We start from the raw sequence: 22,161 nt of genomic DNA on the forward strand, positions 1-22,161 counted from the left end.
CCATCTGGGGAGTGAACTAGTGGATGAAAGCTCTCTCTCTTTGTCTCTACCTCTCTCTGTAACTGTCTTTCAAATAAATAAATCTTAAAAAAAAGTTATTTTGGTACAAAAAATTTTGGAATCCATGCATACAAGGGTCTTCAAAAAGTTAATGGAAAATGCACATGATAAAAAGCACGGGTTTCAACTTTTTTTTGCACTCCAATAAACTTTTGATTTATTTATTATTTGAAAGGCAGGGTTACAGAGGGCAGAGGCAGAGAGAGGGAGAGAGAGAGAGAGAGGTCTTCATCCACTGGTTTACCCCCTAACTGGCCACAACGGCTGGAGCAGGGCGGATCTGAAGCCAGGAGCCAGGAGCTTCTTCCGGGTCTCCCATGTGGATACAGGGGCCCAAGCACTTGGGTCATCTTCTACTGCTTTCCCATAGCAGAGAGCTGGATCAGAAGTGGAGCAGCCAGGACTCAAACTGACACCTATAAGGGATGTTGGCACTGCAGGCAGTGGCTTTACCTACCAAGCCACAGTGCCAGCCCCTAAACTTTTAATATCATTTTCCTACAAACATTTTGAAGTAGCCTCATATCTCCACAGGATACAAGGGCTTTTGAGAGCACAATTTAGAAACTACTACGCTAGAATAAAGAATGGATACAGAGCTCAGGGAGCCTGGTGCAGGCCCTTGGTCTTGGCATGTATTAGTCATGCTGCCATGCACACGTTTTATGTTGGAAGAGGATTAATCTCTGTAGGACCATTCAGCTGGGGATAAAGATAGCTCTGCTGCAGGACTCGCAGGGCTGACACAAAGACGAATTTCACTAGCAGATGGGGAAGTGCATTATGTGCAGGGGGAAGTGTCAGAAGGCATGGTAATTCTATTCTTGCTTTCAGTATTATTAAAGATTGGAAACTTAAGCCAAGCAAAAACCTAGACCATCCAAAGCCAGAACTCGCTATGCTAGACAAATGCAGAGGTTGCCCCCCTTTCCAGCGGCCCTGGAGATCCAGGCCGGGAAGGCTGTTTCCATTTGACATTTCCAGTAGGCAGGGGCCATTCCCACCTGCCTGCCCCCCACCCCACCACCTTCCCAGTGAGTGGTCAAATGGGAGGTAGGCCTGCATTGCAGCTCCGGAATTCTGTAAGCTTGTGGGAGAGCTCCGAGGCTCCAAAGGTGGACCTGGGTCTCCCTGCCTTCTTGTCCTCCCACCTTGCTGCAGGCCAGAGTGGACTGGGCAAGTCGACGCTGGTCAACACGCTCTTCAAATCCCAAGTGAGCCGCAAGGCCTCCAGCTGGAGTCGGGAGGAGAAGATACCCAAGACGGTGGAGATCAAAGCTATCGGGCACGGTGAGGCCCAGGCAGGGACCAGAGGCTCGGGGGCAGAATGGAGGAGGAGGGAGAGGGTAATCGGGGAGTAAGACCCGTGAGAGGCAACCTCATGACAGTGGAATTAGGCACTCAAGTCCAGGAAGCCAACTCCTTAGACTGCTGTCTCAGGGAACGAAAGCACAGGTAGGACTGAGCCAGAAAGAAGCAGGAGGGTGTTCTGGGGCAGGGTGCTGAGTGAGGAAGACCCTAAACTTGACTTTTCCAACAATTAATCCAGAAGAGGAGGAGCAGCCCCGGACTCCCTGGCTCGGGGGCTGCAGGGTGCAAGGCACTTGGGATGAGCTGCAGGGCTGACCACCCTGGTGCTTTTTCTGTTCACTCCCCAGTGATAGAGGAAGGCGGGGTCAAAATGAAGTTGACGGTCATCGACACCCCGGGCTTTGGAGACCAGATCAACAATGAAAACTGGTATGCGGTTTGCTCTGAGACCTTCGCCCCAAAGCCTCTGTCAGGAGGGACACCTAGAGCTGAGACCCACCCGCACCCTGCCTGCCCTGAGCTTCCCAGAGCCCAGGCAGAGGCTGGGTTCCCTGGGCAGTTCTGTCCTTGCTAACCACCACGGAAAGCCATCCATGGGGGGCGGGGCGCTGGGTATCCTAGGCCCACAGGGGATGAATGAGAGTGGACGGTGGCCTGACCATGGTCCTGTCCTTCCGGGGCATTCCATTGGCTTTGCCCCATCCTCAGCTGGGAGCCCATTGAGAAGTACATCAACGAGCAGTACGAGAAGTTCCTGAAGGAGGAGGTGAACATCGCCAGGAAGAAACGCATCCCCGACACCCGTGTCCACTGCTGCCTCTACTTCATCTCCCCCACGGGACACTCGTATGTACCAGCCCTGCCCTGCCCCGGGCCTGGCTCTGGCTGCATCTCCACGGCCTGTTCTGGATCAGGCTCGGGAGGGCCGAGGAGACAGCACCGTCAGAATCTATGGCTTTGGGATTCCCCGGGCTGTCCACGAGGAAGCCTGACTTTCTTGCCACGAGGGTCAATGTTAGCCACCATACTGCCCGCTGGTGTCTCTGCACCACAGCATGGCTGCCCTGGCTGATAGAGCTTGGGATACAGGAGTGCAGACTTCCTTGTTTGTTCAACAAATACCTGCCTTGGTCAAGGCATGGATGGGGGAGCTGGGCTACCGGACTGGGGCTGGTGCTTTGCTGGGTGTGGAACCAGCTGCAGGCATTTGGAAGGTGGCCTGCCCAGCTCCAGGAGCCAGGGGTCCTGAGATGAAGGCATACCCCAGCAGGGCATTTGGGAGTTGTGTGGATAGCAGGTGCACCCCAGGACAGCAAAGGGCAGGAACAGCCTGAGGAGGGAAAGGCCCAGAGGAGACAGGGGACCCTGCTGTGGGCGTCTAGTGTGTGTCCCATCAACTTCTTAGTGGGTCCAGCTGCTGGGCGAAATGTCAGTGCCTGCGCAGATGGCACCAGCAGGGGTAGCGGAGGTCCTAAAGTTTGGAGGAGCCAGTACCCAGCAGGTTCAGTGATGAGGAGGTGGGAAATGCAGCAAGAATCCTGGCTCAGGCCCAAGATCTCAGTAAAAGATTGCTTTATCCCTCCCCGGTCTTTGACCCATGGACAGCGTGCACCACCAGACAGTCTAACTTAATGAGTCCCCTGTGTCACAAACCAGAATCAGGGGAGGGGTGCATGGCCCTCAGACTGGGAGGAGGCCTGGCAAGGGATGCTGTCCCACAGGCAGAAGCCACACACAAGTGCTGGGGCACCGGACATATGGGGGCAGGGGTGGGGTGGGGATGAGGGTCCACAGGTGGTCCTGGGAGTGAGAAATTCCCAGGTCAGAGAAGCTGTTGTGAAGGAGTGGTCCAAGGGGGCAGGCCCTGGAGGGGACCTAAAGAAGAAGACCGGGCCAGGCAGGGGTTGGGGCGTTCTGCAGACAGAGAGGTGGTGGCCATGCGTCCGGGGACAGCTGCAGCCTCTGAGCCTCAGCCCGATTCCCTACCGAGGGGGCCCTGGAGTGGTGACAGTGGCTCTGACACTCCTGCCTCCTGTGGCCCCAGCTTGCGACCTCTCGACCTTGAGTTCATGAAGCACCTCAGCAAGGTGGTGAACATCATCCCTGTCATCGCCAAGGCCGACACCATGACCCTGGAGGAGAAGTCCGAATTCAAGCAAAGGGTGAGAGGGCCCCTGTCCCCTTCCTGTCTCCTTCCCGCCCTCCCCGGCCCTGGGTCAAGCCACCTCCCAACCTCAGTCTGCACCCCCACTCCCGATCTCACGCGGAACAGGGGCTGGGGCTGGGGGTCTCTGCATGCACCCGCGCCCCGTGAAGGGGAGTCGGCGCAGCTCCAGCCTCCCAGCTCACTGAACACGTGCGTCCCCGTGAGCACAAGAAGCCACTCCCCACATGCCAGGGTCCCTGAAGGTCCACCAACTGCCTTCTGGCCTATTGGCATCTTCTGTAAGCTCAGCCCCGTGGGGATGCCCGGGACCTGGGGGGGGGGGGGTTCGAAAGAAATCTAAATACAACTGCTGCTTTAAGAAGTTCAGAACCCGGCCGGCGCCGTGGCTCACTAGGCTAATCCTCCGCCTTGTGGCACCGGCACACCGGGTTCTAGTCCCAGTCGGGGCGCCGGATTCTGTCCCGGTTGCTCCTCTTCCAGGCCAGCTCTCTGCTGTGGCCAGGGAGTGCAGTGGAGGATGGCCCAAGTGCTTGGGCCCTGCACCCCATGGGAGACCAGGATAAACACCTGGCTCCTGGCTTTGGATCAGCGTGGTGCGCCCGCCGCAGCGCGCTGGCCGCAGCGGCCATTGGAGGGTGAACCAACGGCAAAGGAAGACCTTTCTCTCTGTCTCTCTCTCTCACTGTCCACTCTGTCAAAAAAAAAAAAAAAAAAAAAAAAAAAAAAAGTTCAGAACCCATCCTCTGAGAGGTCCTTGGTAGTGCCCTGGAGGTGAGACTGAGCTGACCCTGCAGGAAGCGAGCAGGCTTGGGGTGGGCGGCTTCCCCTCCCTCCCTGCAGGCGGGGCCCTGCAGCCCTCAGCACCGGCACCTTCCCTCCATCAGGCCGGGCTGTGATGACTGCAGGACTGGAGCTTGTGAGGCTCAGGGGTCATCTCAGTGCAGCTTAGGCACATGCGCGTGCCCCTGCCCAACCTGAGCCTTGCTCCTGCTCTGCTCCCCCCACCCCAGGTCCGCAAGGAGCTTGAAGTAAATGGCATCGAGTTCTACCCTCAGAAGGAATTTGATGAGGATCTGGAGGACAAGACGGAGAATGACAAAATCCGGGTGGGTGCCTGGGCGTCTGCCCATCACGCTGACGCCGCACGGCGTCCTGGGCTGTGTGTTAAGTGCCCCTTGGCCTCTGCTCCCACCCCTGCCTTTCCACACTCGCTGTCCACTCTGCGCAGCAGCACTGTGGACCACAGTGGGGTTCCCTGCACCCGGATGCTGGCATTGCCTTCCACCTCCAGACCACACAGCTGCCAGCGAAGCCGGAGTCGGGGTGAGGGGGCGGGCCGGGGTCCAGGGGCCTCTGTGCTCTAGTCGGACTTGCCTTGGCTTCTCCCTCCATGAAACGCTGGCTTCTTTCTCCTCCTAGAACAACCTCCTTAAAATGGTTAAGTCTCAGAACTGCGCATACAGAGCTCACCAACAGCAGCTTGGGCCAGGTGACATGGGGCACCGAGTGCGGGTCCTGTACAGCCGCTGCACACCTGCTGCGTGCGGATCTGAACGGCCCATGGAAACCACGAGCCCGGATGGTTTCAGAGGACCCTCTGTGATTCTACCTCAACATCCTGGCTTTTCTAGTAACCCATGGCACCCTGGGAGAAATCCCTGGCTGCTCCCGTCCGGAGTCTCCTCCGCTATCCCGCTTGGGTAACCCAGTAGAAGCTCAGATGAGACAGGTGGTTGGTCAGGCGATTGATAAAATCAATTGAGGTGAGGGAGCCATTTTTTAAAAATGATGTATAAAAATCTTAAATGTTTAAATATGCTCAAGTTGTGTGTTAAAATAACTGAGAACGTATACATCATATCGATGAAACGTCATTTTCAGAAAGTCCAGTCTGATCTTGGGGGATCAGACCACTCTTCCTGCTCAAACAACTCACCTTCATCAGGTCTTTCCGGAACGTTCACCTTGATTTTCAGAGAGACAACTCTGTGTACTCAGCCCATCTAGTACAGTCACGTGTTGTGTGAAGGTGTTTCGGTCACGGAAGGACCCTGTGTGACAGTTGTCCAAGGCATCATGTAGCCTGTGACATGGTAGCCATCTTAGTTTATGTACTCGCTATGATGGTGGCACAGGACAAAGGATAAAACGAACCGATCCCATCATAAAACAATGTGTGACTAGTTAATTTGTCCGGTTACAATAACAAGTATGTCTCAGGCAAATAGGTCTGGGAACTCACAGCTGGTAAAACATACAACGCCCCGGTAGGGATGAGGAACCATCTGATGGGGAGGCAGGAGTGGGTATCTGCCAGTGGGCTTCACGGCAGACAGGGGAAGGCCTCGGTGAGTCTGGCTGTCACTCAGATGGCTGCTGTTTGTCCTAGTTAGCCCACAGAGTGGCTAACGCGCTGTGAGAGGCACAGAGTGCTCTCCAATTGAAGACAAGCTGATTTACCTGAGGTTAACCAGCCAGGCAGAGGTGGACCAGGCGTCCACTCTCAGTCCAGTCCTCTTTTCATCAGTGGTGACACTGAGTGAGCACCACAAGTGTGCAGTTCAAGGCCAGGTGCCCAGCACCTGTCTGCCTGACCTTGGCGCTCAGGTCGTAGGAGGATGACCGTGCACCTGTCTGGTTTGTGTCTCTGCCCTGTCCAGCAGGAGAGCATGCCTTTCGCTGTGGTGGGGAGTGACAAGGAGTACCAAGTGAATGGCAAGAGGGTCCTCGGCAGAAAAACACCCTGGGGGATCATTGAAGGTAATTCCGCGCACCTCCGGAGGAACTGCTGTCCATCAGTTATCCAGCAACCACGGAGTCAACACCCACGATCATGGCACCGTCCTAGATACAGGATGTAAAGTAAATGCCTGGCAGGTCCTGCCCGCAAGGAGCCTACAGTCTAATTGAGAAGGTGGCACTCACAGGCAGGAGGCAATAAGAGACCGAGTTACTACCTGACCAGGTGGCACTGGCTTGACAAAAGAGAATTCAGAACAGAGAGATGAGTAAGGTCTGAACAAACCAGAGAAAGGTTGCCAAGGGAAGGGCGTGTGAGAGTTGTTCAGATCTTGCCGTTTCCATTTCACTGTGGATGGACAATGATCCTGGGAGTTTTCCAAGAACTGCTTCAGTGGCCTCATTCAATATGAGAAACATACACGGAGTTATGAGGGCAGGTGTTCCTGTTGTCAGAATACGAGAGGTCAGGCCGGCATCGTGGCGCACTAGGCTAATCCGCCTGTGGCGCTCGCATCCCATATGGGCGCTGGTTCTAGTCCTGGCTGCTCTTCTTCCAGTCCAGCTCCCTGCTGTGGCCTGGGAAAGCAGTAGACGATGGCCCAAGTGCTTGGGCCCCTGCACCCGCATGGGAGACCAGGAAGAAGCACCTGGCTCCTGGCTTCAGATTGGCGCAGCTCTGGCCGTTGCGGCCATTTGGGGAGTGAACCAACGGAAGGAAGACCTTTTTCTCTGTGTCTCTCTCTCACTGTCTGTAACTCTGTCAAGTAAATAAAATCTTAAAAAAAAAAAAAAAAAAAGCGAGAGGTAGGCAAAAAGTTCATGGAAAATGTACGTTATGGAAAAACTGCATGGATTCCAACATTTTATGCATCAAAATAAATGTTTACTTCCATTCTCCATGAACCTTTTCAAATATTTATTTGTTCGAAAGGCAGAGTGACAGAAAGTGTTGGTCTGCTGGTTCACTCCCCAAACGCCTGCAACAGCTGGGAGTGGGCCAGGAGCCAGGAACTCCATCTGGGTCTCCCACAAGGATGGTTGAACCCCAGCACCTGGGCCATCATCTGCTGCCCCCCAGGTGTGTGAGCAGGAAGCTGGACCAGAGGTGCAGAGTCACCAGGGTGTGTCCCAGGCACTCTGAGCAGGGATGCAGGTGTCCCAGTTGGCAGCCTAACCTGCTGGACCACACACCCACCCCTCTCCGTGAGCTTCTGCAGCACTCTCACGTAAGCCACCGAGGCCCCGGGACCTCAGACCGGTTAAGGGCTTAACTGAACACGTTAGTGTGGGAGCCTGGGCTTCAGACCCAGAACCGAAGCTCACCCCACTGTCTGGCATTGGCTCTCATTTCCCCATAACCCTTCGTGGGGATTTTTCTAAAAATAGCATTTGCTTGTCATCTACATGGAATTGGAAGTATTTGTGAGGACGTGTGTCTCACCCCTTCCACTGTGGCCATGGGGTCCTTCTCGGCCTGCTTCATGCTCCCACAGCCCCTGGTGAGGGACTTGCAGGTGCAGGTTCTCTGGATCAGACTGGCTTTATCCTGTAGTGTGTGGTCTTTAGGATGGCTCCAGTTGTCATTTTCTGTGTGTTACTTTCTCCCAATCAGATTCTAAGCTTCCTTAAAGATAGAAATCGTGTCTTAAGCCTTGGCAAGTTTCCTAGACTTCCTGTGTGTTAGTTTTCCCTTGCGTAAAATGGGGTACTTAGCAGTTGCTATTAGCTGTTATTCCAGAGAGTCTAGGACAACAAGTGTCCTTCGTAGCTGCTTACTAAATATTTGTTCAAGGGACGACATACGGGGCACTGGAGGGGGCAAGCATCTGGAAGGTTTGCAAGATGCCCCTGTCCCAGGCGTCCCCTAAGTGCCTCCGTGACCTGAGCTGTTGCTGCAGTAGTGAACGACCCCTTGTTTTGTTTTGTCTGTAGTGGAAAACCTCAACCACTGTGAGTTTGCCCTGCTCCGAGACTTTGTCATCAGGTAAGATGTCCCCTCTCCCTCTGCCTGCCCAGGTCGCAGGTTAATTATCTGGGGTCAAAGGGTCATCTGTTCAGATTCCCTTCCCCAGTCTGCGGGTCTCCAAAGAGCGTGCTACCCCGGCTCTGGCCCCCGTCTCGGAGCAGAAGGGGCTGTGGAAGCGTCATTGGTGCTGGAGTGGGGCCTGATCTTGGGCCCAGTCCAAGGAAGTGGTGGATTAGCCTTGGACGGGGGCCCCCACCTCCTCTCTCCGCCCCTAACCACCCCTCTCTTGTCACCCCTTGTCCTTTAGGACCCATCTCCAGGACCTCAAGGAAGTGACACACAACATCCACTATGAGACTTACAGGGCCAAGCGGCTCAATGACAACGGAGGCCTCCCTCCGGTGAGCGCGGACACAGAGGAAAGCCACGACAGTAACCCGTGACAGCCCCTTCTCTGTGTGCCCACACATACCCACTTCTGCACACACACGCATCCCAAATACCACCACCAACCACCTCCTTCCTTTCAACTCTGTCCCACAGGCCTGTCTGATTTGTGGAGCATCTTGTCTGCGTTTGTGTGTGTGTGTGTGTGCGTGTAAGCGAGTGCCTGTGTGTGTGCACGTGTGTGTGTGCTCACGTGTGTGCCTGTGTGTGTGTGAGAGAGTATGTGTGTGCGTGTGTGTGTATAGGGCTGGGGTATTTTCATTGCCCTCCCTGGAAAGTCCCTTGTAAGTTTGGTTCCTCCATAACTGTCCATTATCTGTCTCCTTTCCTTGTGTCCCAGAACAAAGCTGTGTGCCTCACTCAAGAGGTCTGGGGCAGGTTTCATTTACAAATGATAGAGCACAGACGAACCACAGGAACTCTTTCTTATTTCTGAACCTGGCCCGGTAGTGGGGCTGCAGGGGTTCTCCAAGGACAGGTGGCTCAGCGAGACCTGGGTTGGGGTGGGGAGCTCAGGACAACCCTCCCAGTAAGTTGGGAGTAGTCTAGGGCAAGGGTAGGACTTCCTGGAAAAAAAGGAAGAGAGGAGCCCGCCAGAGCTGGGTTCCCGCAGGAACAATCAGTGCCAGGCAGTGGAGCTCCATCCTTTGGTCTGTGACAAGGTCACTGTCCAAAGCTACCACCCGTCCCCTTGCCTCTGCCCCCAGGCCAGCGCCTGCCTCTGCTTCCTGCTTCCTCCTCTTCCCTGCCTTTCTTCATTCATTCCTGTCTCTCCACCCCCTCTGCCTGTCTCCGTTGTCTTTCACTTCCTTTGAGACCGGAGTACTTCTTCATTTCCATACTTAGAATTTATGCCCAGTCTACTTCCCAAAAAGGGTTTTAGGCCACCTTAAAGTCACAGCTGAAAGCATGAGCCAGTTCAAACCGAGAGACGGGAGAAACCAGAGCCAGAGGGAGATGCGGGAAAGACAGGTTCTGCCATCAGGCGCTGAAATCGCCCTGAACGTCCAGGAGGCCGAGGCAAAGAGGGAAGTAGCTAGTCAGGCGGCTCCCGGGGCCAGGACAGAGGAAGCGCGTATGCTGGGCAGGTGAGGCAGACGCTGAGCGGGGCAGGGGTGGGGCGGGAAGGACCAGTTCTGAAGAACTGGCAGGCACCATCTACAGTATTTGCCTTCCTCCGTGGTTTGGCTTCAGAGACGAATTGTGGACACACCTCCCTTTCCTCCACCCGTCTCGGGCTGGCTTCTCTGCGTGCTTTGTCTCATGTACTTGACCCCTCGTGATGCCTTTCCTACTCGCCCTTCCGGCTGTGCTGCGCCTAATTGCACTGCTGTCTTTCTCTGCTTTTCCGTGACTCCCTCTCCTCCTGACTCCTATAGGCATTCCCAGTAATCCCCACACTCTGACACCGAGCCTTTTCTTGCCTTTCTCATTAGCCCTATATTTATTAATGCATTTATTCCCCCTGTTTGTTACACAAATAAGTAATCCTGTTTCCTTTCATCTGTAAGGTTGCTGAAATTTGGGGCTGGGGAAACATTTAGGGGTATTGAAGGGGAAACACCAAGTGATACTGTTTACAAAAACCTCTTACAGCCTCCTGGCCAGCTCCTGGTCCAACCGAGGGGTTTAACTGGTCCTCGATGAATGCCAGCATTTCTAATCCCAGTCCTTTTATCACTCAGGTGCTAGGAAAAACAAACAGGCTCAAGACCTAAGATTCAGTGGACCAGGAGAAAGAGGTAGTGAGGTCATCAGATCACCAGGGTCCCCAAACCTTGGGTCTCAGTCTTTCCTGGAGGCCTAGTTCCAAACCAGCCCTCACCCACTGTGTCACTCCGGGGTGGGCACCTGTCAGGCAGTATTACAAGACAGCGGGTGGTCCCATAGGGAGATGTGGGACTGGGCACCTATGACCTGCAGGGGAGGACTGAGGGGTGCGGGTGGGGGCGTGGGAGAGGGAAGATGGTCCTAGGCTCCTGGCCTCAGTCTCAGCCTCCCTGGACAAGCGGTTCTGTGTGTCTGTGGCCAGCTGCTGGTCTGCACACCATCAACCGTTCTCAACTCCCCTGCAGGGAGAAGGCCTCCTGGGTACTGTCCTTCCACCCGTGCCAGCCACCCCCCGCCCCACTGCTGAATGAAGGCCGTGTCAAGCGCTGCTTCTCCCTCCATCCCTCCCAGCCGCAATTGCTGCTGGGCGGAGCCCTCCGTAGTGCTGTGCTTGTCCCGCCTACCACCATGCCCCCTCCTCCCAGCCCTCAACAGGTGGGAGGGGCCAGCGGCCTCTAGGTCAATTGCATCCTCCATTTAGCCAAACCACTCCTCCCAGTGGAATGGAGTTCCTGCCAGCACTGCCCTGCTCCATCGTCTGTGTCAGCCGGCCCAGCCCACCTGTAGGGCGGAGGAACCCATCCAGAGCCGCCTCTGCCCTTGCAAACCCGCACCAGCTACTGGTACCCATCTCCAAGGGCATGGCACTGCTCCCCGTCCATTCATCAGCATGGGCTGCTCTTGGCTTCCCTCGAGGGTCAAGAAAGCGACTCTGTGCCTCTCAGATCCATTGAGGTGGCCGTGTGCGCCCCAGTGTGGGACAAGGGCGTTGCCTTCATTGCTTGAAGGTGTGCATGAAGGGTGGATCACAACAGATGCTGGGGAGCAGAGGCAGCCTCGCCTTTTAAAGATCATCCCTGGTGGGGGCCCGGAGGGTGGTCACACACCCTCCCCGCTTCACGCTGCCACTTAGAGTGATCTTCCCAGAGATGCTGGAGTTGGCTTCCTTAGCCCCAAACTTTGGAAAAGAACTAGACACACCAGACTCCAGAAACTGCAAGACGTACACTCTAGGAATAAAAGTCACCCTTCTGTTCACTTAGCAATAAGAGGGATCTCTTCCTACTTAACCCTGACTGCTCCTACCCCCCCCTTAGTGTAATGCATTAGCCTGACCACAGGTGGTCGCTGTAGGCTAATGGAAAATACCCAATGGCGGGCAAAGCCCCCCATCAGATGCATGAATGTTTGCGAATGTCGGCTGCCACTGCCCCACACGTGACCTTACAGACCCCTCCCTGCCCACTCACCCCCAGTCTCCACCTGAATACAACTTGCTCCAAGGCTGGTGACTTGTGGGCCATTAATCTACAACCAATTCTTGTTGAAGCAAGAGGTCCACGCCTACGGGATGCAAGAATGACGCCTTTCTTAAACATTACCGGTCCCAGCCACCCTGATGGTGACATTCTGGTTAAATTTCCCGACTGAAAACAAGCCAACAGACACTGAGAGTGGTCGTGTAAGCGTTGCTAGACTTTTTGTGTTGTGCAACTAAACATTGCTGTTTGAACAGTAATTGCCTGGCCTGTGTGTCTTATTTCTACTCCTTGCTCCTTGAATAAATCAGTCATGACATCATCTAACCTGTGTGGAGGGTGAGCCAGGGACCACATTGCTAAGAAGTGGCCACAGAGAGGGGCTGGTTAAGCCACCATGCATAGCTCTGGCATTGCATATTGGAGCACCACTTTGAGTCCTGGCTGCTCTGCTTCCAATCCAGATCCTTGCCAAGGCACCTGGGAAGGCAGCAGAAGATGGACCAAGTACTTGGGCCCCTGCCACCCATGTGGGAGACCAGGATGGAGTTCCTGGCTCCTGGTTTCAGCCTGGCCCAGCCTTGGCTGTTGTGGCCATTTGGGGAGTGAACCAGCAGATGGAAGATATCTCTGTCTCTCCCTGTCACTCTGCCTTCCAAACAAATTTGTATGTATCACAGCAGCCACAGATAGTAGAGATGGGAAAACCTTGTGAGGTCAGATCCTGGCCATTATTCCCTGGGGTGTTGTATCCATAGTGAGGGATGAACCTTGAAAGCTACTGTGCTTTTTCTTCTGGAATGAAAACCATATTTCTTACTTAACTTCCCAGCTTTTCTTCCTCTTCTTGAAGGCATAAAGACCAAGTCTATGAACACTGGACCATCTTGCTTAGACACATGCCTATCTTAGAGTGAATGTGTTAAGAACTTAAACCTAAGCATCAGTTTGTATTTAAAAAAAACTTTATTGGGGCCGGCAATGTAGCATAGTGGGCTAAGCCTCTGCCTGCAGCACAGGTATCCCATATGGATGCTAGTTCATGTCCTGGCTGCTCCTCTTCTGATCCAGCTCTCTGCTAATATGTCTGGGAAAGCAATGGAAGATGGCCCAAGTGCTTGGGGCCCTGCACCCACATGGGAGACCCAGAAGAAGCTCCTGGCTTCTGATTGGCCCACCTCTGGCCACTGCAATCATTTGCATTTTGTATATACATATTTAGGAACAGTGATTCTTCAACAAATAATATGAAGAAAAAAACTATTCCTCAATAGTCGAGACAAAGGCTATTTAGAATCATTGCATCTCGAAGTGTCAATTTCACTCCTATAGATTACCTTTTAGGTACTCTATTAGTTACCACAGATCAGAGAGAACATATAGTATTTGTCTTTTGGGGATTGGCTTATTTCAGTAAGTTTAATGGTTTCCAGTTGCATCCATTTTGTTGCAAAAGGATTTCATTTTTTTAATTGCTGTGTGATATTCCACAGTGTATATATACCATAATTTCTTTATCCAGTCTTCAGTTGATGGGCATCTGGGTTGTATTTTTCTTGAACTTAAAGTAACTCTTCCTTTCCTTGGGCACACACTCTCAAAGCCAGCAAACAGCACAACCCTCACCTGGGTAGTGCTTCCCTGGATTTGAATGTGACAACATACACACCATGTCTGCAGCCTCACCAGTCAATAGGTGAGTGCATGGTGGAGGTGACTGGTGGGAAATGGTTTGAAAGGGTCTAAGTTGGAGGGAAGGGGCCAGCGCTGTGGTGTAGGAGCGTAAGCCTCCACCTGCAGTGCCGGCATCCCATATGGGTGCCAGTTTGAGTCCCAGATACTCCACTTCTGATGCAGCTCCTCACTAATGCACCTGGAAAAGCAATGACGATGGCCCAAGTACTTGGACCCCTGCCATGCATGTGGGAGACCCTGATGAAGCTCCAGGCTCCTAGCTTTGGCCTGGTCCAGCCCCGGCTGTTGTGGCCATTTGAGGAGTGAACCAGCAGATGGACAACTGTCTCTTTCTGTCTCTCCCTCTCTCTAATTCTGACTTTCAAATAAATAAGTACATCATAAAAAATAAATAGGCGGGAAATGGGTGAGAAGGCAGTGAGTCGCTCAAGTAGAATGACAAAGGTACTAGAGAGGCAATGCAACACTGAGATGGGGAAAAGTGAGATTTTGGTGAATGTAAAATATCACAGTTGCGAAAACTCAAGTGTACTTCTAGTCCAGTGCTTTCATGCAGATGTGGGAAGGAAGTGCACAGAACATTTTCTTCTTTCCCAAGGTGTCATTTAGTTACTGGTGGTGGGCGGGGACTAGATCTCAGGGCAGTCTCAGCTATACACACTGTACACCATGGCATTTCATTTGTTCTAATACGATCTGTACTTATTTTTTTCCTGACATCAGGATGCATCTTAAATCCAATGGTGTGTCAGTTTATTTGGCAATGCCTTTTCTTAGTGGGATATTAAAAAGTGCAACCTACACTTGACAACATACATATAGTAGTCACTGGAAATCTCTAGTGTTATTCGAGAAGCTGAAACTCAGTAAGAATATGGTCCCGTGTATCTCACTACATCCTCACAGCTGTTGAATCCCAAAACCCACAGCTGCTCACCAACGGTCACTTAGTCAATCGCTGACACCGGGGTGGGGGAAGAATGGTATCTAATCGCCAAGCACAGAGCAAGGAGTACAGGGGGCTGTAGCTTCTTTTCTGGGCTCCTTGAGGGGAAAAGGGTCAGGAGTGTGGCAGATTGGGGTCAGGGTTGAGAGGAGCCCGCTTAGCTCACGTGCAGGCCTCTGGTTGGTCGACAGTACTGGTGGCTCTCCTCGGATTGGTCAGCCGTGTAGTACGGGCTGCGAAATATTGATGATGGCAGAGTGGGCTCGGAACATGCAGGTGGGGCTCACGCCCTGTGGCTCCCGAACAATCCCTCAGGCAAGATGTTCTCCATAGAGGCGGCAAATGACCTCATGTGTCCTGGGATCTGGGACCCTGTGAGGCAGGCAGGACCCAATGCACCACTCCCCATATTTCGGGAGTTGAAGAGGGCAAAGACACCTGCAGCTAAAGGAGGGAGGTAAGGGCCTGTGGCCGGCGCGGGGCTGACATTCCCTGGTGTCTGCATCAAAGCCTCTGCAAGGGGCTTGGTTCACATCGCCCCTTGGAGGGGACAGGGCAGGCATGATGGACAGCACAGAGAGAAGACTCTCTTGATCCCAGAAATTCTGAGACAGTCGATCCCAGGCCTTCTCTGGAGAAGAAAGTTCTGGGGGCCGGAGCAGAGGTAAGGAATCCTAACAGGGGGACGCCACGGCCGACTTCAGCTTGGATTCCCAACACTGCCAATCCGAGCCATACCCAGCCATGCCGGGGCGCCAACGCAGGAGCCAACACTGCAGGCGGGGCGTCGAGGCCGCCATCACCTAATTTCTTTACCAGGTTTCCCACCTGCTGGTTCACTTCCCAAACTCCCCCGTAACAGCCAGCGCTGGAGCCAGGCACTCAGTCTGGTTCCTCCATGGGAGCTGCATGGACTGAAGGACTTGGGCCAGCCCCTGTGCACACTGGCAGGAGGCTGGAATGCGAGCGGAGCTGGGACTAGAACCCAGCCCCTCCGCTGTGGGACGCAGGCTTACCAAACGCCACTCAGCACCTTTGCGCTCTTGGGGCGGGGTCAACTCCCTGGACCCGCCCCCTCACGTGACCCGCCCACGTGACCCGTTCGCCGCGCCCACTCCTGGTCCCTGCGCCACAATCTCCACCCACTCCCCAGAGCCCCGCCCCGCGGCTTGGCGCCAGGCCCCGCCCCTTCCTCTCTGAGGGGCGGCGGGAGGCGGGATGGCGGTGAATCAGAGCCACACCGAGGACCGCCGCGGGCCCGTCATCCCTTACGGCGAAAGGTGCCTCGGGGACGCCCAGGTTCCGGTCGGGGAGGAGCCCCGGCGCCTGGCAGGGACTGCCCGCCCTCCTCGCGGGCGCCTCCCCGGGGCCGTCGGGGCCGCGAGGCGGCGGCGCGCCGCGCACGTGTGAGGGCCGAGAGCGCCGCGAGGACGCGCGGTCGTGAGGTGCCGGCGGCCCGCACGCGCGATTCGGCAGCCGGCGGTCCCGGGCGCGACCCGTCCCCCCGTGCCCAGGAGCGGGGCCCGGCGTTTAGGGAGGCCACAGGAGGCACGGGGGTGTTCTGGAAGGATCTCTGCCGCGCCCGCAGGGCTGCCCCCCGCCCCGGCCTGGCTCGCGCTCGGTGCCCCGCGGCCAGGGGAGCCGGCCTGGAGGGGACGTCCTGCGCGGGCGGCTCGGAGCCCGCCCAATGCCGTCTCCTCTGCTCCGGCCTGGCTCGCTCCGCACCGCGTGTCCCCGCCGTGCCGCGCCCGGGCCAGTAGGCCTGCGTTTGTCCGAGAGCCCGGAAGCGGCCCCCCAGCGCCGGGGCCGCGTCTTTCCCGCCTTCTGGACACATGCGTGCCCGGGGGTGGTGGGTGCTCGCTGCTCCCGAAGCGCCTCCGCCGCCGCTTGTCCATTTTTTGGGGGGCGGGGGGCAGGTAGGAACCGACCACCCCCACTCCAGCAGCGCCCTGGGCGCGTCACTCTCCTGCCATGAAGCTGTTTCTGGTCTGGTGTTGAGGCGGCTTCGCTCTGGCCGCGGGGGTGCGTCCCTGCTTTGCTGCTTGTTGGGGCCAGGGATGAAGCCGTGCGGGTGTTTTGGTTTTGTTTTTAGTTATAAGACGTTGATTTTATAGTCCTTTGCATGATCTTTATTGGAGCCATTCTGTGCTCTTGAATATGTAATAGTATTTATTAAATATTTAAATATGGCAAGCGCTGTTCCAAGAGCTTTACACTGCTTTTTTTTTTTTTTTAAGATTTATTTATTATTTATTTGAAAGGCAGAGCTACAGAGAGGCACAGGCAGAGAGAGAGAGTGACAGAGAGAGGTCTTCCTTCCGCTGGTTCACTTCCCAGGTGGCTGCACGTCCGCTGTGCTGATCCGGAGCCAGGAGCTTCTTCTGGGTCTCCCACGCAGGTGCAGGGGCCCAGGCACTTGGGCCATCTTCTACTGCTTTTCCAGGCCATAGCAGAGAGCTGGATCGGAAGTGGAGCAGCCGGGACTCAAGCTGGCGCCCATATGGGACGCTGGCGCTGCAGGTGGCAGCTTTACCTGCTAGGCCACAGTGCTGGTCCCGGACAGCTTTTTTAAGATTCATTTATTTTGAAAGGCATTTACAGAGAGAGAGAGAGAGAATCTTCATCTTCTGGTTCAGTCACCAAATGGCTGTAATGGCCAGGGTGGAAGCCGGGAGCTTCTTCCTGGTCTCCCACTTGGGTGCTGGAGTCCAAACATTCGGTGCATCTTCTGCGTTTTCCAGTGGAACTAGAAGGATCGGAGGTGGAGCTGCAGGGACTTGAGCCAGAGTCCATGTGGGATTCAGGCTCTGCTTTACTTTTTTTCTTCCTCCAAAAGAAGCCTTTTACTGAAGGACTACAAACGTCATGCATTTCCTGGTACAACAGTAGGAATACAGTGATTCTTTCCACCATACCTTCCCTCCCACCTGCTCTCCCACCTGCCTCCTCCTCCCTCTCCCATTCCCAGCCCCATTCTCCACTAAGATCCATTTTTGATTAGCTTTATACACAGAAGACCAACTCGATTCTAAGTAAAGTGTTCAACAATTTGCAAGAGGAAAAAAATGTTCCTCAACAGTGGAGGCAAGGGCTGTTCAAAGTCATTGCATCTTGAAGTTAATTTCATTTTTTAAGAAACTTAATTAACATTTAAAAGAAGCACCCAAGAATGATACATCTTTTGCGAGCACTTAGACATAATACAACTCTTTGAGGACAGAGGTCCTGCAAGGGAAGTTTGTGCACAGTGACTCCTGTTGTTAATTTAACAACTAACACTCTTAGGTCTGATGTCAGTGATTGTCTGAGGCTCTTGACATGAGCTGCCTAGGCTGTGGAAGCCTTTTGAATCCACAGACTCTGTCAGTATTTAGAAAAGGCCATAAGCGAAGTGGAAGTTCTCTCCTCCCTTCAGAGGAAAGAACCCCCTTCTTTTTATTTATTTATTTATTTTTTTAAATTTTTTTATTTTTTTGATAGGCAGAGTGGACAGTGAGAGAGAGAGACAAAGAGAAAGGTCTTCCTTTGCCGTTGGTTCACCCTCCAATGGCCGCCGCGCGCGGCGGCCGGCGCACCGCACCGATCCGATGGCAGGAGCCAGGAGCCAGGTGCTTTTCCTGGTCTCCCATGGGGTGCAGGGCCCAAGCACCTGGGCCATCCTCCACTGCACTCCCTGGCCACAGCAGAGAGCTGGCCTGGAAGAGGGGCAACCGTGACAGAATCCGGCACCCCGACCGGGACTAGAACCCGGTGTGTCGGCGCCGCTAGGCGGAGGATTAGCCTAGTGAGCCGCGGCGCCGGCCAAGAACCCCCTTCTTTGATGGCCCCTTCTTTCCACTGGGGTCTCACCCCCCACCCCGAGGTCCTTCATGTGGGACATTTTTGCAGTGTCTTGGCTTTCCATGCTTGCAATGCTCTCGTGGGCTTCTCAGCCAGACCAGGATGCCATAAGGGCTGGTTCTGGGCATTTGAAGAATGAATTCAGGGTTGGGAGGTCTCTGGTCCCCGTCACAGTTTCTCTGCCTTTCAAATAATAAAAAAAAAAAAAATGATTCCTCTGCTTTCTCTTCAATGAAGAAGGCTCGATCAGTGCTCTGGGTTCCTGGATGGAAAGGATTTTAAAGAAATAGCTTGAAATGGGGAAGATTGGTTCTAGCTTGACTTATTCCTAGTCACAGTGCACACTTGAGAAATTCTTCACAGATTGGCTGTGTTTGGCAGAGGTTTTCCCAGCTGATAAACCATTAATACATGGGCCAGACTCTACTGTAAAAAGGAAAAAAAATCGAGCTGTTTGAATTTATCCATGGTTTAAAGCTTGCAGGTAGTATCATATGTTATTGTAGAATAATGAGGAAAAGGCAATTTTTACCCCCAATTCTAGCACTCATAATATTTGTATTTTTGGTCTGAGTCTTATGCCTTGTTCCCTGTGGAAATAAGCTCGGGGTTTTCTTTTCCCAAATTGCTTTGTAACTTGTTTTCCTGGTTGACTGATGTTACGATATCAGGACTGCTTTCCAGAATCAATATCAGCATCATTATTTTCTTTTCTTCTTCTTCTTCTTCTCTTTTTTTTTTTTTTTTTTTTTTTTTTTTTTTTTTTTTTCACAGGCAGAGTTAGACAGTGAGAGAGAGAGAGAGACAGAAAGGTCTTCCTTCCGTTGGTTCACCCCCCACATGGCCGCCACACCTGGCACGCTGTGCCGATCTGAAGCCAGGAGCCAGGTGTTTCCTCCTGGTCTCCCATGCGGGTGCAGGGCCCAAGCACTTGGGCCATCCTCCACTGCCCTCCCGGGCCACAGCAGAGAGCTGGACTGGAAGAGGAGCAGCCGGGACTAGAACTCAGAGTGCCAGCGCCGCAGGTGGAGGGTTAGCCAAGTGAGCCGCGGCGCCGGCCAGCATCATTATTTTCAATAGCTGATATTCCTGTGTACATAAATTTTGATTCAGCCCCCAATATGAGATATTCTGGGATTCTTTTCGTCATTACTACATGATGAAAAAACATGTCTGCAATGAACACTTCTCAAAATGTATCTTTGTCCACCTGTCAGAATGTTTTTTTGGGGGGATATACTCCTCAAAGGTAAATTGTGAGGTCAGAGAACATAGACTTTTTAGAAAAGAGATTAAAGGGATGGTGCTGTGGCATAGCAGGTAGAGCCGCCGCCTGAAATGCCGGCACCCCATATGGGCACTGGTGTCGGTTCAAGTCCTGGCTGCTCCACTTCTGATCCAGCTCTCTGCTATGGCCTGAGAAAGCAGTGGAAGATGGCCCAAGTGCTTGGGCCCCTGCACCCACGTGGGTGACCTGGAAGAAGCTCCTGGCTCCTGACTTTGGATCATCACAGCTCCAGCTGTTGCAGCTATTTGGGGAGTGAACCAATGGGTGGAAGACTCTGCCTCTCTCTGTAACTCTGCCTTTCAAATAAATAAATCTTTAAAAAAGAGATTAAAAATATAAAAATCCTTGTCAAAGTATATGCGTATTAAAATATATTGATTGCAAAGTTGTCCTACAGAATTCTGTGCATCCACATCTTTCAGGATTCTGTGCACCCATCTCTTTCCTTCCCAACAACTCTCCCTTCCCCCAGCCTCTGATAACAATCATCTGGTTTTCTGTTTCTATAAATGGGGCTTTAGATACCTCATAGAGATGGAATCACACCATATTTGTCTTTTTGTGATTGGCTTCTTTAACTTACATAATGTCCTCACGGTCCACCTATGTGGAAGCGTGTGGCAGACTTTCTTTTGAAGGCTGAGTAACGTTCCATTGCGTGTACATGCCACGTTTCAGTCACTCATCGGTTGATGGACATTTAGCTTCCTGCAACCTCTTGGGGCCTGTGAATAGTGCTGCTACAGACACAGGTGGGCAGAAAGCTCTCTGACTTGTTGCTTTCAGTTCTTCAGCTGTATGCTGGGAAGTGGGACTGCTGGGTCATCTGATACGTTGTTGCACCTTTGATTTTGTCTGGGGCACCTCCATGACGCTTTCTGCAGCTTTCCGCAGCAGCTGCACAGCTTTGCAATTCTGCCAGTGGTGCACAGGTTTCCAGTTTCTCCACATTCTTGCCAGCACTTGATTTCTTTTTCTTCTTTTAGTAGTAGCCTTCTTAATGGATATGAAGCGGTATCTAGTTGTGTTTTTTTATTTTTTATTTATTTATTTATTTTTTTTGACAGGCAGAGTGGACAGTGAGAGAGAGAGACAGAGAGAAAGGTCTTCCTTTGCCGTTGGTTCACCCTCCAATGGCCGCCGTGGCCAGCACGCTGCGGCCGGCGCACCGTGCTGATCCGATGGCAGGAGCCAGGAGCCAGGTGCTTTTTCTGGTCTCCCATGGGGTGCAGGGCCCAAGCACTTGGGCCATCCTCCACTGCACTCCCTGGCCACAGCAGAGAGCTGGCCTGGAAGAGGGGCAACCGGGACAGAATCCGGCGCCCCAACCGGGACTAGAACCCGGTGTGCTGGCGCCGCTAGGCGGAGGATTAGCCTAGTGAGCCGTGGCGCCGGCCTCTAGTTGTGGTTTTGACGTGCATTTCACTGATAATTAATGATGAAAATCTTCATAGCTTGTTAGCCATTTGTGTGTTGTCATTCAAGTCCTTTACCCACTCTTTGATCAGCTTATTTGATTTTTGTTGTTGAGTTGTAAGAGTTCTTTACATGTTATTAATATTAGTCCTTCATCATATATACAATTTATAAGCATTTTTTCTTGTTCTCTAGATTGCCTTTTACTGTGTTGACTGTGACATTTCCACAGAAGTTTTTTTTTTTCTTTTAAGATTTATTTATTTATTTGAAAGAACTGTAGAGAGAGAGAGAGAGAGGTCTTCCATCCACTGGTTTACTCCCCAAATGGCCACAATGGCCAAGGATGGGCCGTGCTGAAGGCAGGAGCCAGGAACTCTATCCCAATATTGCACATGGGTGGCAGAATCCTAAGCGTCTGTGCCATCTGCTGCTGCTTTCTCAGGTGCATTAGCAGCGAGCTGGATCAGAAGTGGAGCAGCCGGGACTGGAATTGGTGCCCACAGGGATGCTGGCCTGTGCTGTGACATTGTTGTGCCATCACATTCTGTGTGTCACCTGCTACTTACATTATGATCTGTGTTTATGTTTTCATTTGTTCTTTCAATAAAATTTAGTAGCACTGCTCTTTGCTAAGGTTACAGTAGCAAGGAAGGCAGACACATATTTGTTATATGTGTTCACTTATTCAGTGTCTTCCCTAATAATCATTAAGATGGATATGTTATCATTATTAAGAAAGAAAAAAACCAAACAAGTTTCTACCAGTGACGCTAGAATCAGTCCAAGCTTTCCAGATTAAGAGTGAGGGGGAGGGGCCGGCACTGTGGTGCAGCAGGTAAAGCCATGGTCTGCAGCACCAGCATCCCATAGAGGCACTGGATTGAGTCCTGGCTGCTCCACTTTGGATCCAGCTCCCGGCTAATGTGCCTGGGAACGCAGTGGAGGATGGGCCAAGCCCTTGGGTCCCTGTATCCACGTGGGAGACCTAGAGGAAGCTCTGGCTCCCGTCCCAGCCAAGTCATTGTGGCCATTTGGGGAATGGGTCAGTGGATGGAAGACCTCTGTCCCTCCTTCTCTCTCTGTAACTCTGTCTTTCAAATAAAGAAAGAAATCTTAAAAAAAAAAAAAAAAAAAAAAAAGAAGAGGAAGAAGAAGAAGAAGTGAGGGAAGAGCGTGAGGCTGACGAAACAG

At 52.9% G+C, this 22,161-nt stretch overlaps 2 protein-coding genes across 10 annotated transcripts in view; both read left to right on the forward strand.

Moving 5' to 3' along the window:
• The window catches only part of SEPTIN3 (septin 3), a 25,442-nt gene extending 13,400 nt beyond the window's left edge, over positions 1 to 12,042 (forward strand). For 4 of the 6 annotated variants that reach the window (XM_051834016.2, XM_008275153.4, XM_002721381.5 and 1 more), the window contains 9 exons: positions 1,222 to 1,350; positions 1,719 to 1,800; positions 2,080 to 2,217; positions 3,416 to 3,533; positions 4,549 to 4,644; positions 6,199 to 6,298; positions 8,213 to 8,264; positions 8,554 to 8,647; positions 10,769 to 12,042. In XM_051834016.2, the coding sequence (XP_051689976.2) occupies positions 1,222 to 1,350; positions 1,719 to 1,800; positions 2,080 to 2,217; positions 3,416 to 3,533; positions 4,549 to 4,644; positions 6,199 to 6,298; positions 8,213 to 8,264; positions 8,554 to 8,647; positions 10,769 to 10,834 (875 nt within the window). In that variant the 3' untranslated portion in view covers positions 10,835 to 12,042. The remainder of the gene's footprint in view (positions 1 to 1,221; positions 1,351 to 1,718; positions 1,801 to 2,079; positions 2,218 to 3,415; positions 3,534 to 4,548; positions 4,645 to 6,198; positions 6,299 to 8,212; positions 8,265 to 8,553; positions 8,648 to 10,768) is intronic. The other 2 variants (XM_008275154.4, XM_008275156.4) reach the window with 1 other exon arrangement.
• Positions 12,043 to 15,579: 3,537 nt separating this feature from the next.
• WBP2NL (WBP2 N-terminal like) overlaps positions 15,580 to 22,161 on the forward strand; it is a 30,276-nt gene continuing 23,694 nt past the window's right edge. For all 4 annotated transcript variants that reach the window (XR_011380298.1, XM_002721402.4, XM_008275151.3 and 1 more), the window contains exon 1: positions 15,580 to 15,703. Coding sequence is in view for 3 of the 4 variants with exons in the window: in XM_002721402.4 (XP_002721448.2) it covers positions 15,642 to 15,703 (62 nt within the window). In the remaining variant the exon portion in view is untranslated. The remainder of the gene's footprint in view (positions 15,704 to 22,161) is intronic.

This window comes from Oryctolagus cuniculus, chromosome 11, assembly GCF_964237555.1.
Source record: "Oryctolagus cuniculus chromosome 11, mOryCun1.1, whole genome shotgun sequence".
NCBI classification, from domain to species: Eukaryota; Metazoa; Chordata; class Mammalia; order Lagomorpha; family Leporidae; genus Oryctolagus; species Oryctolagus cuniculus.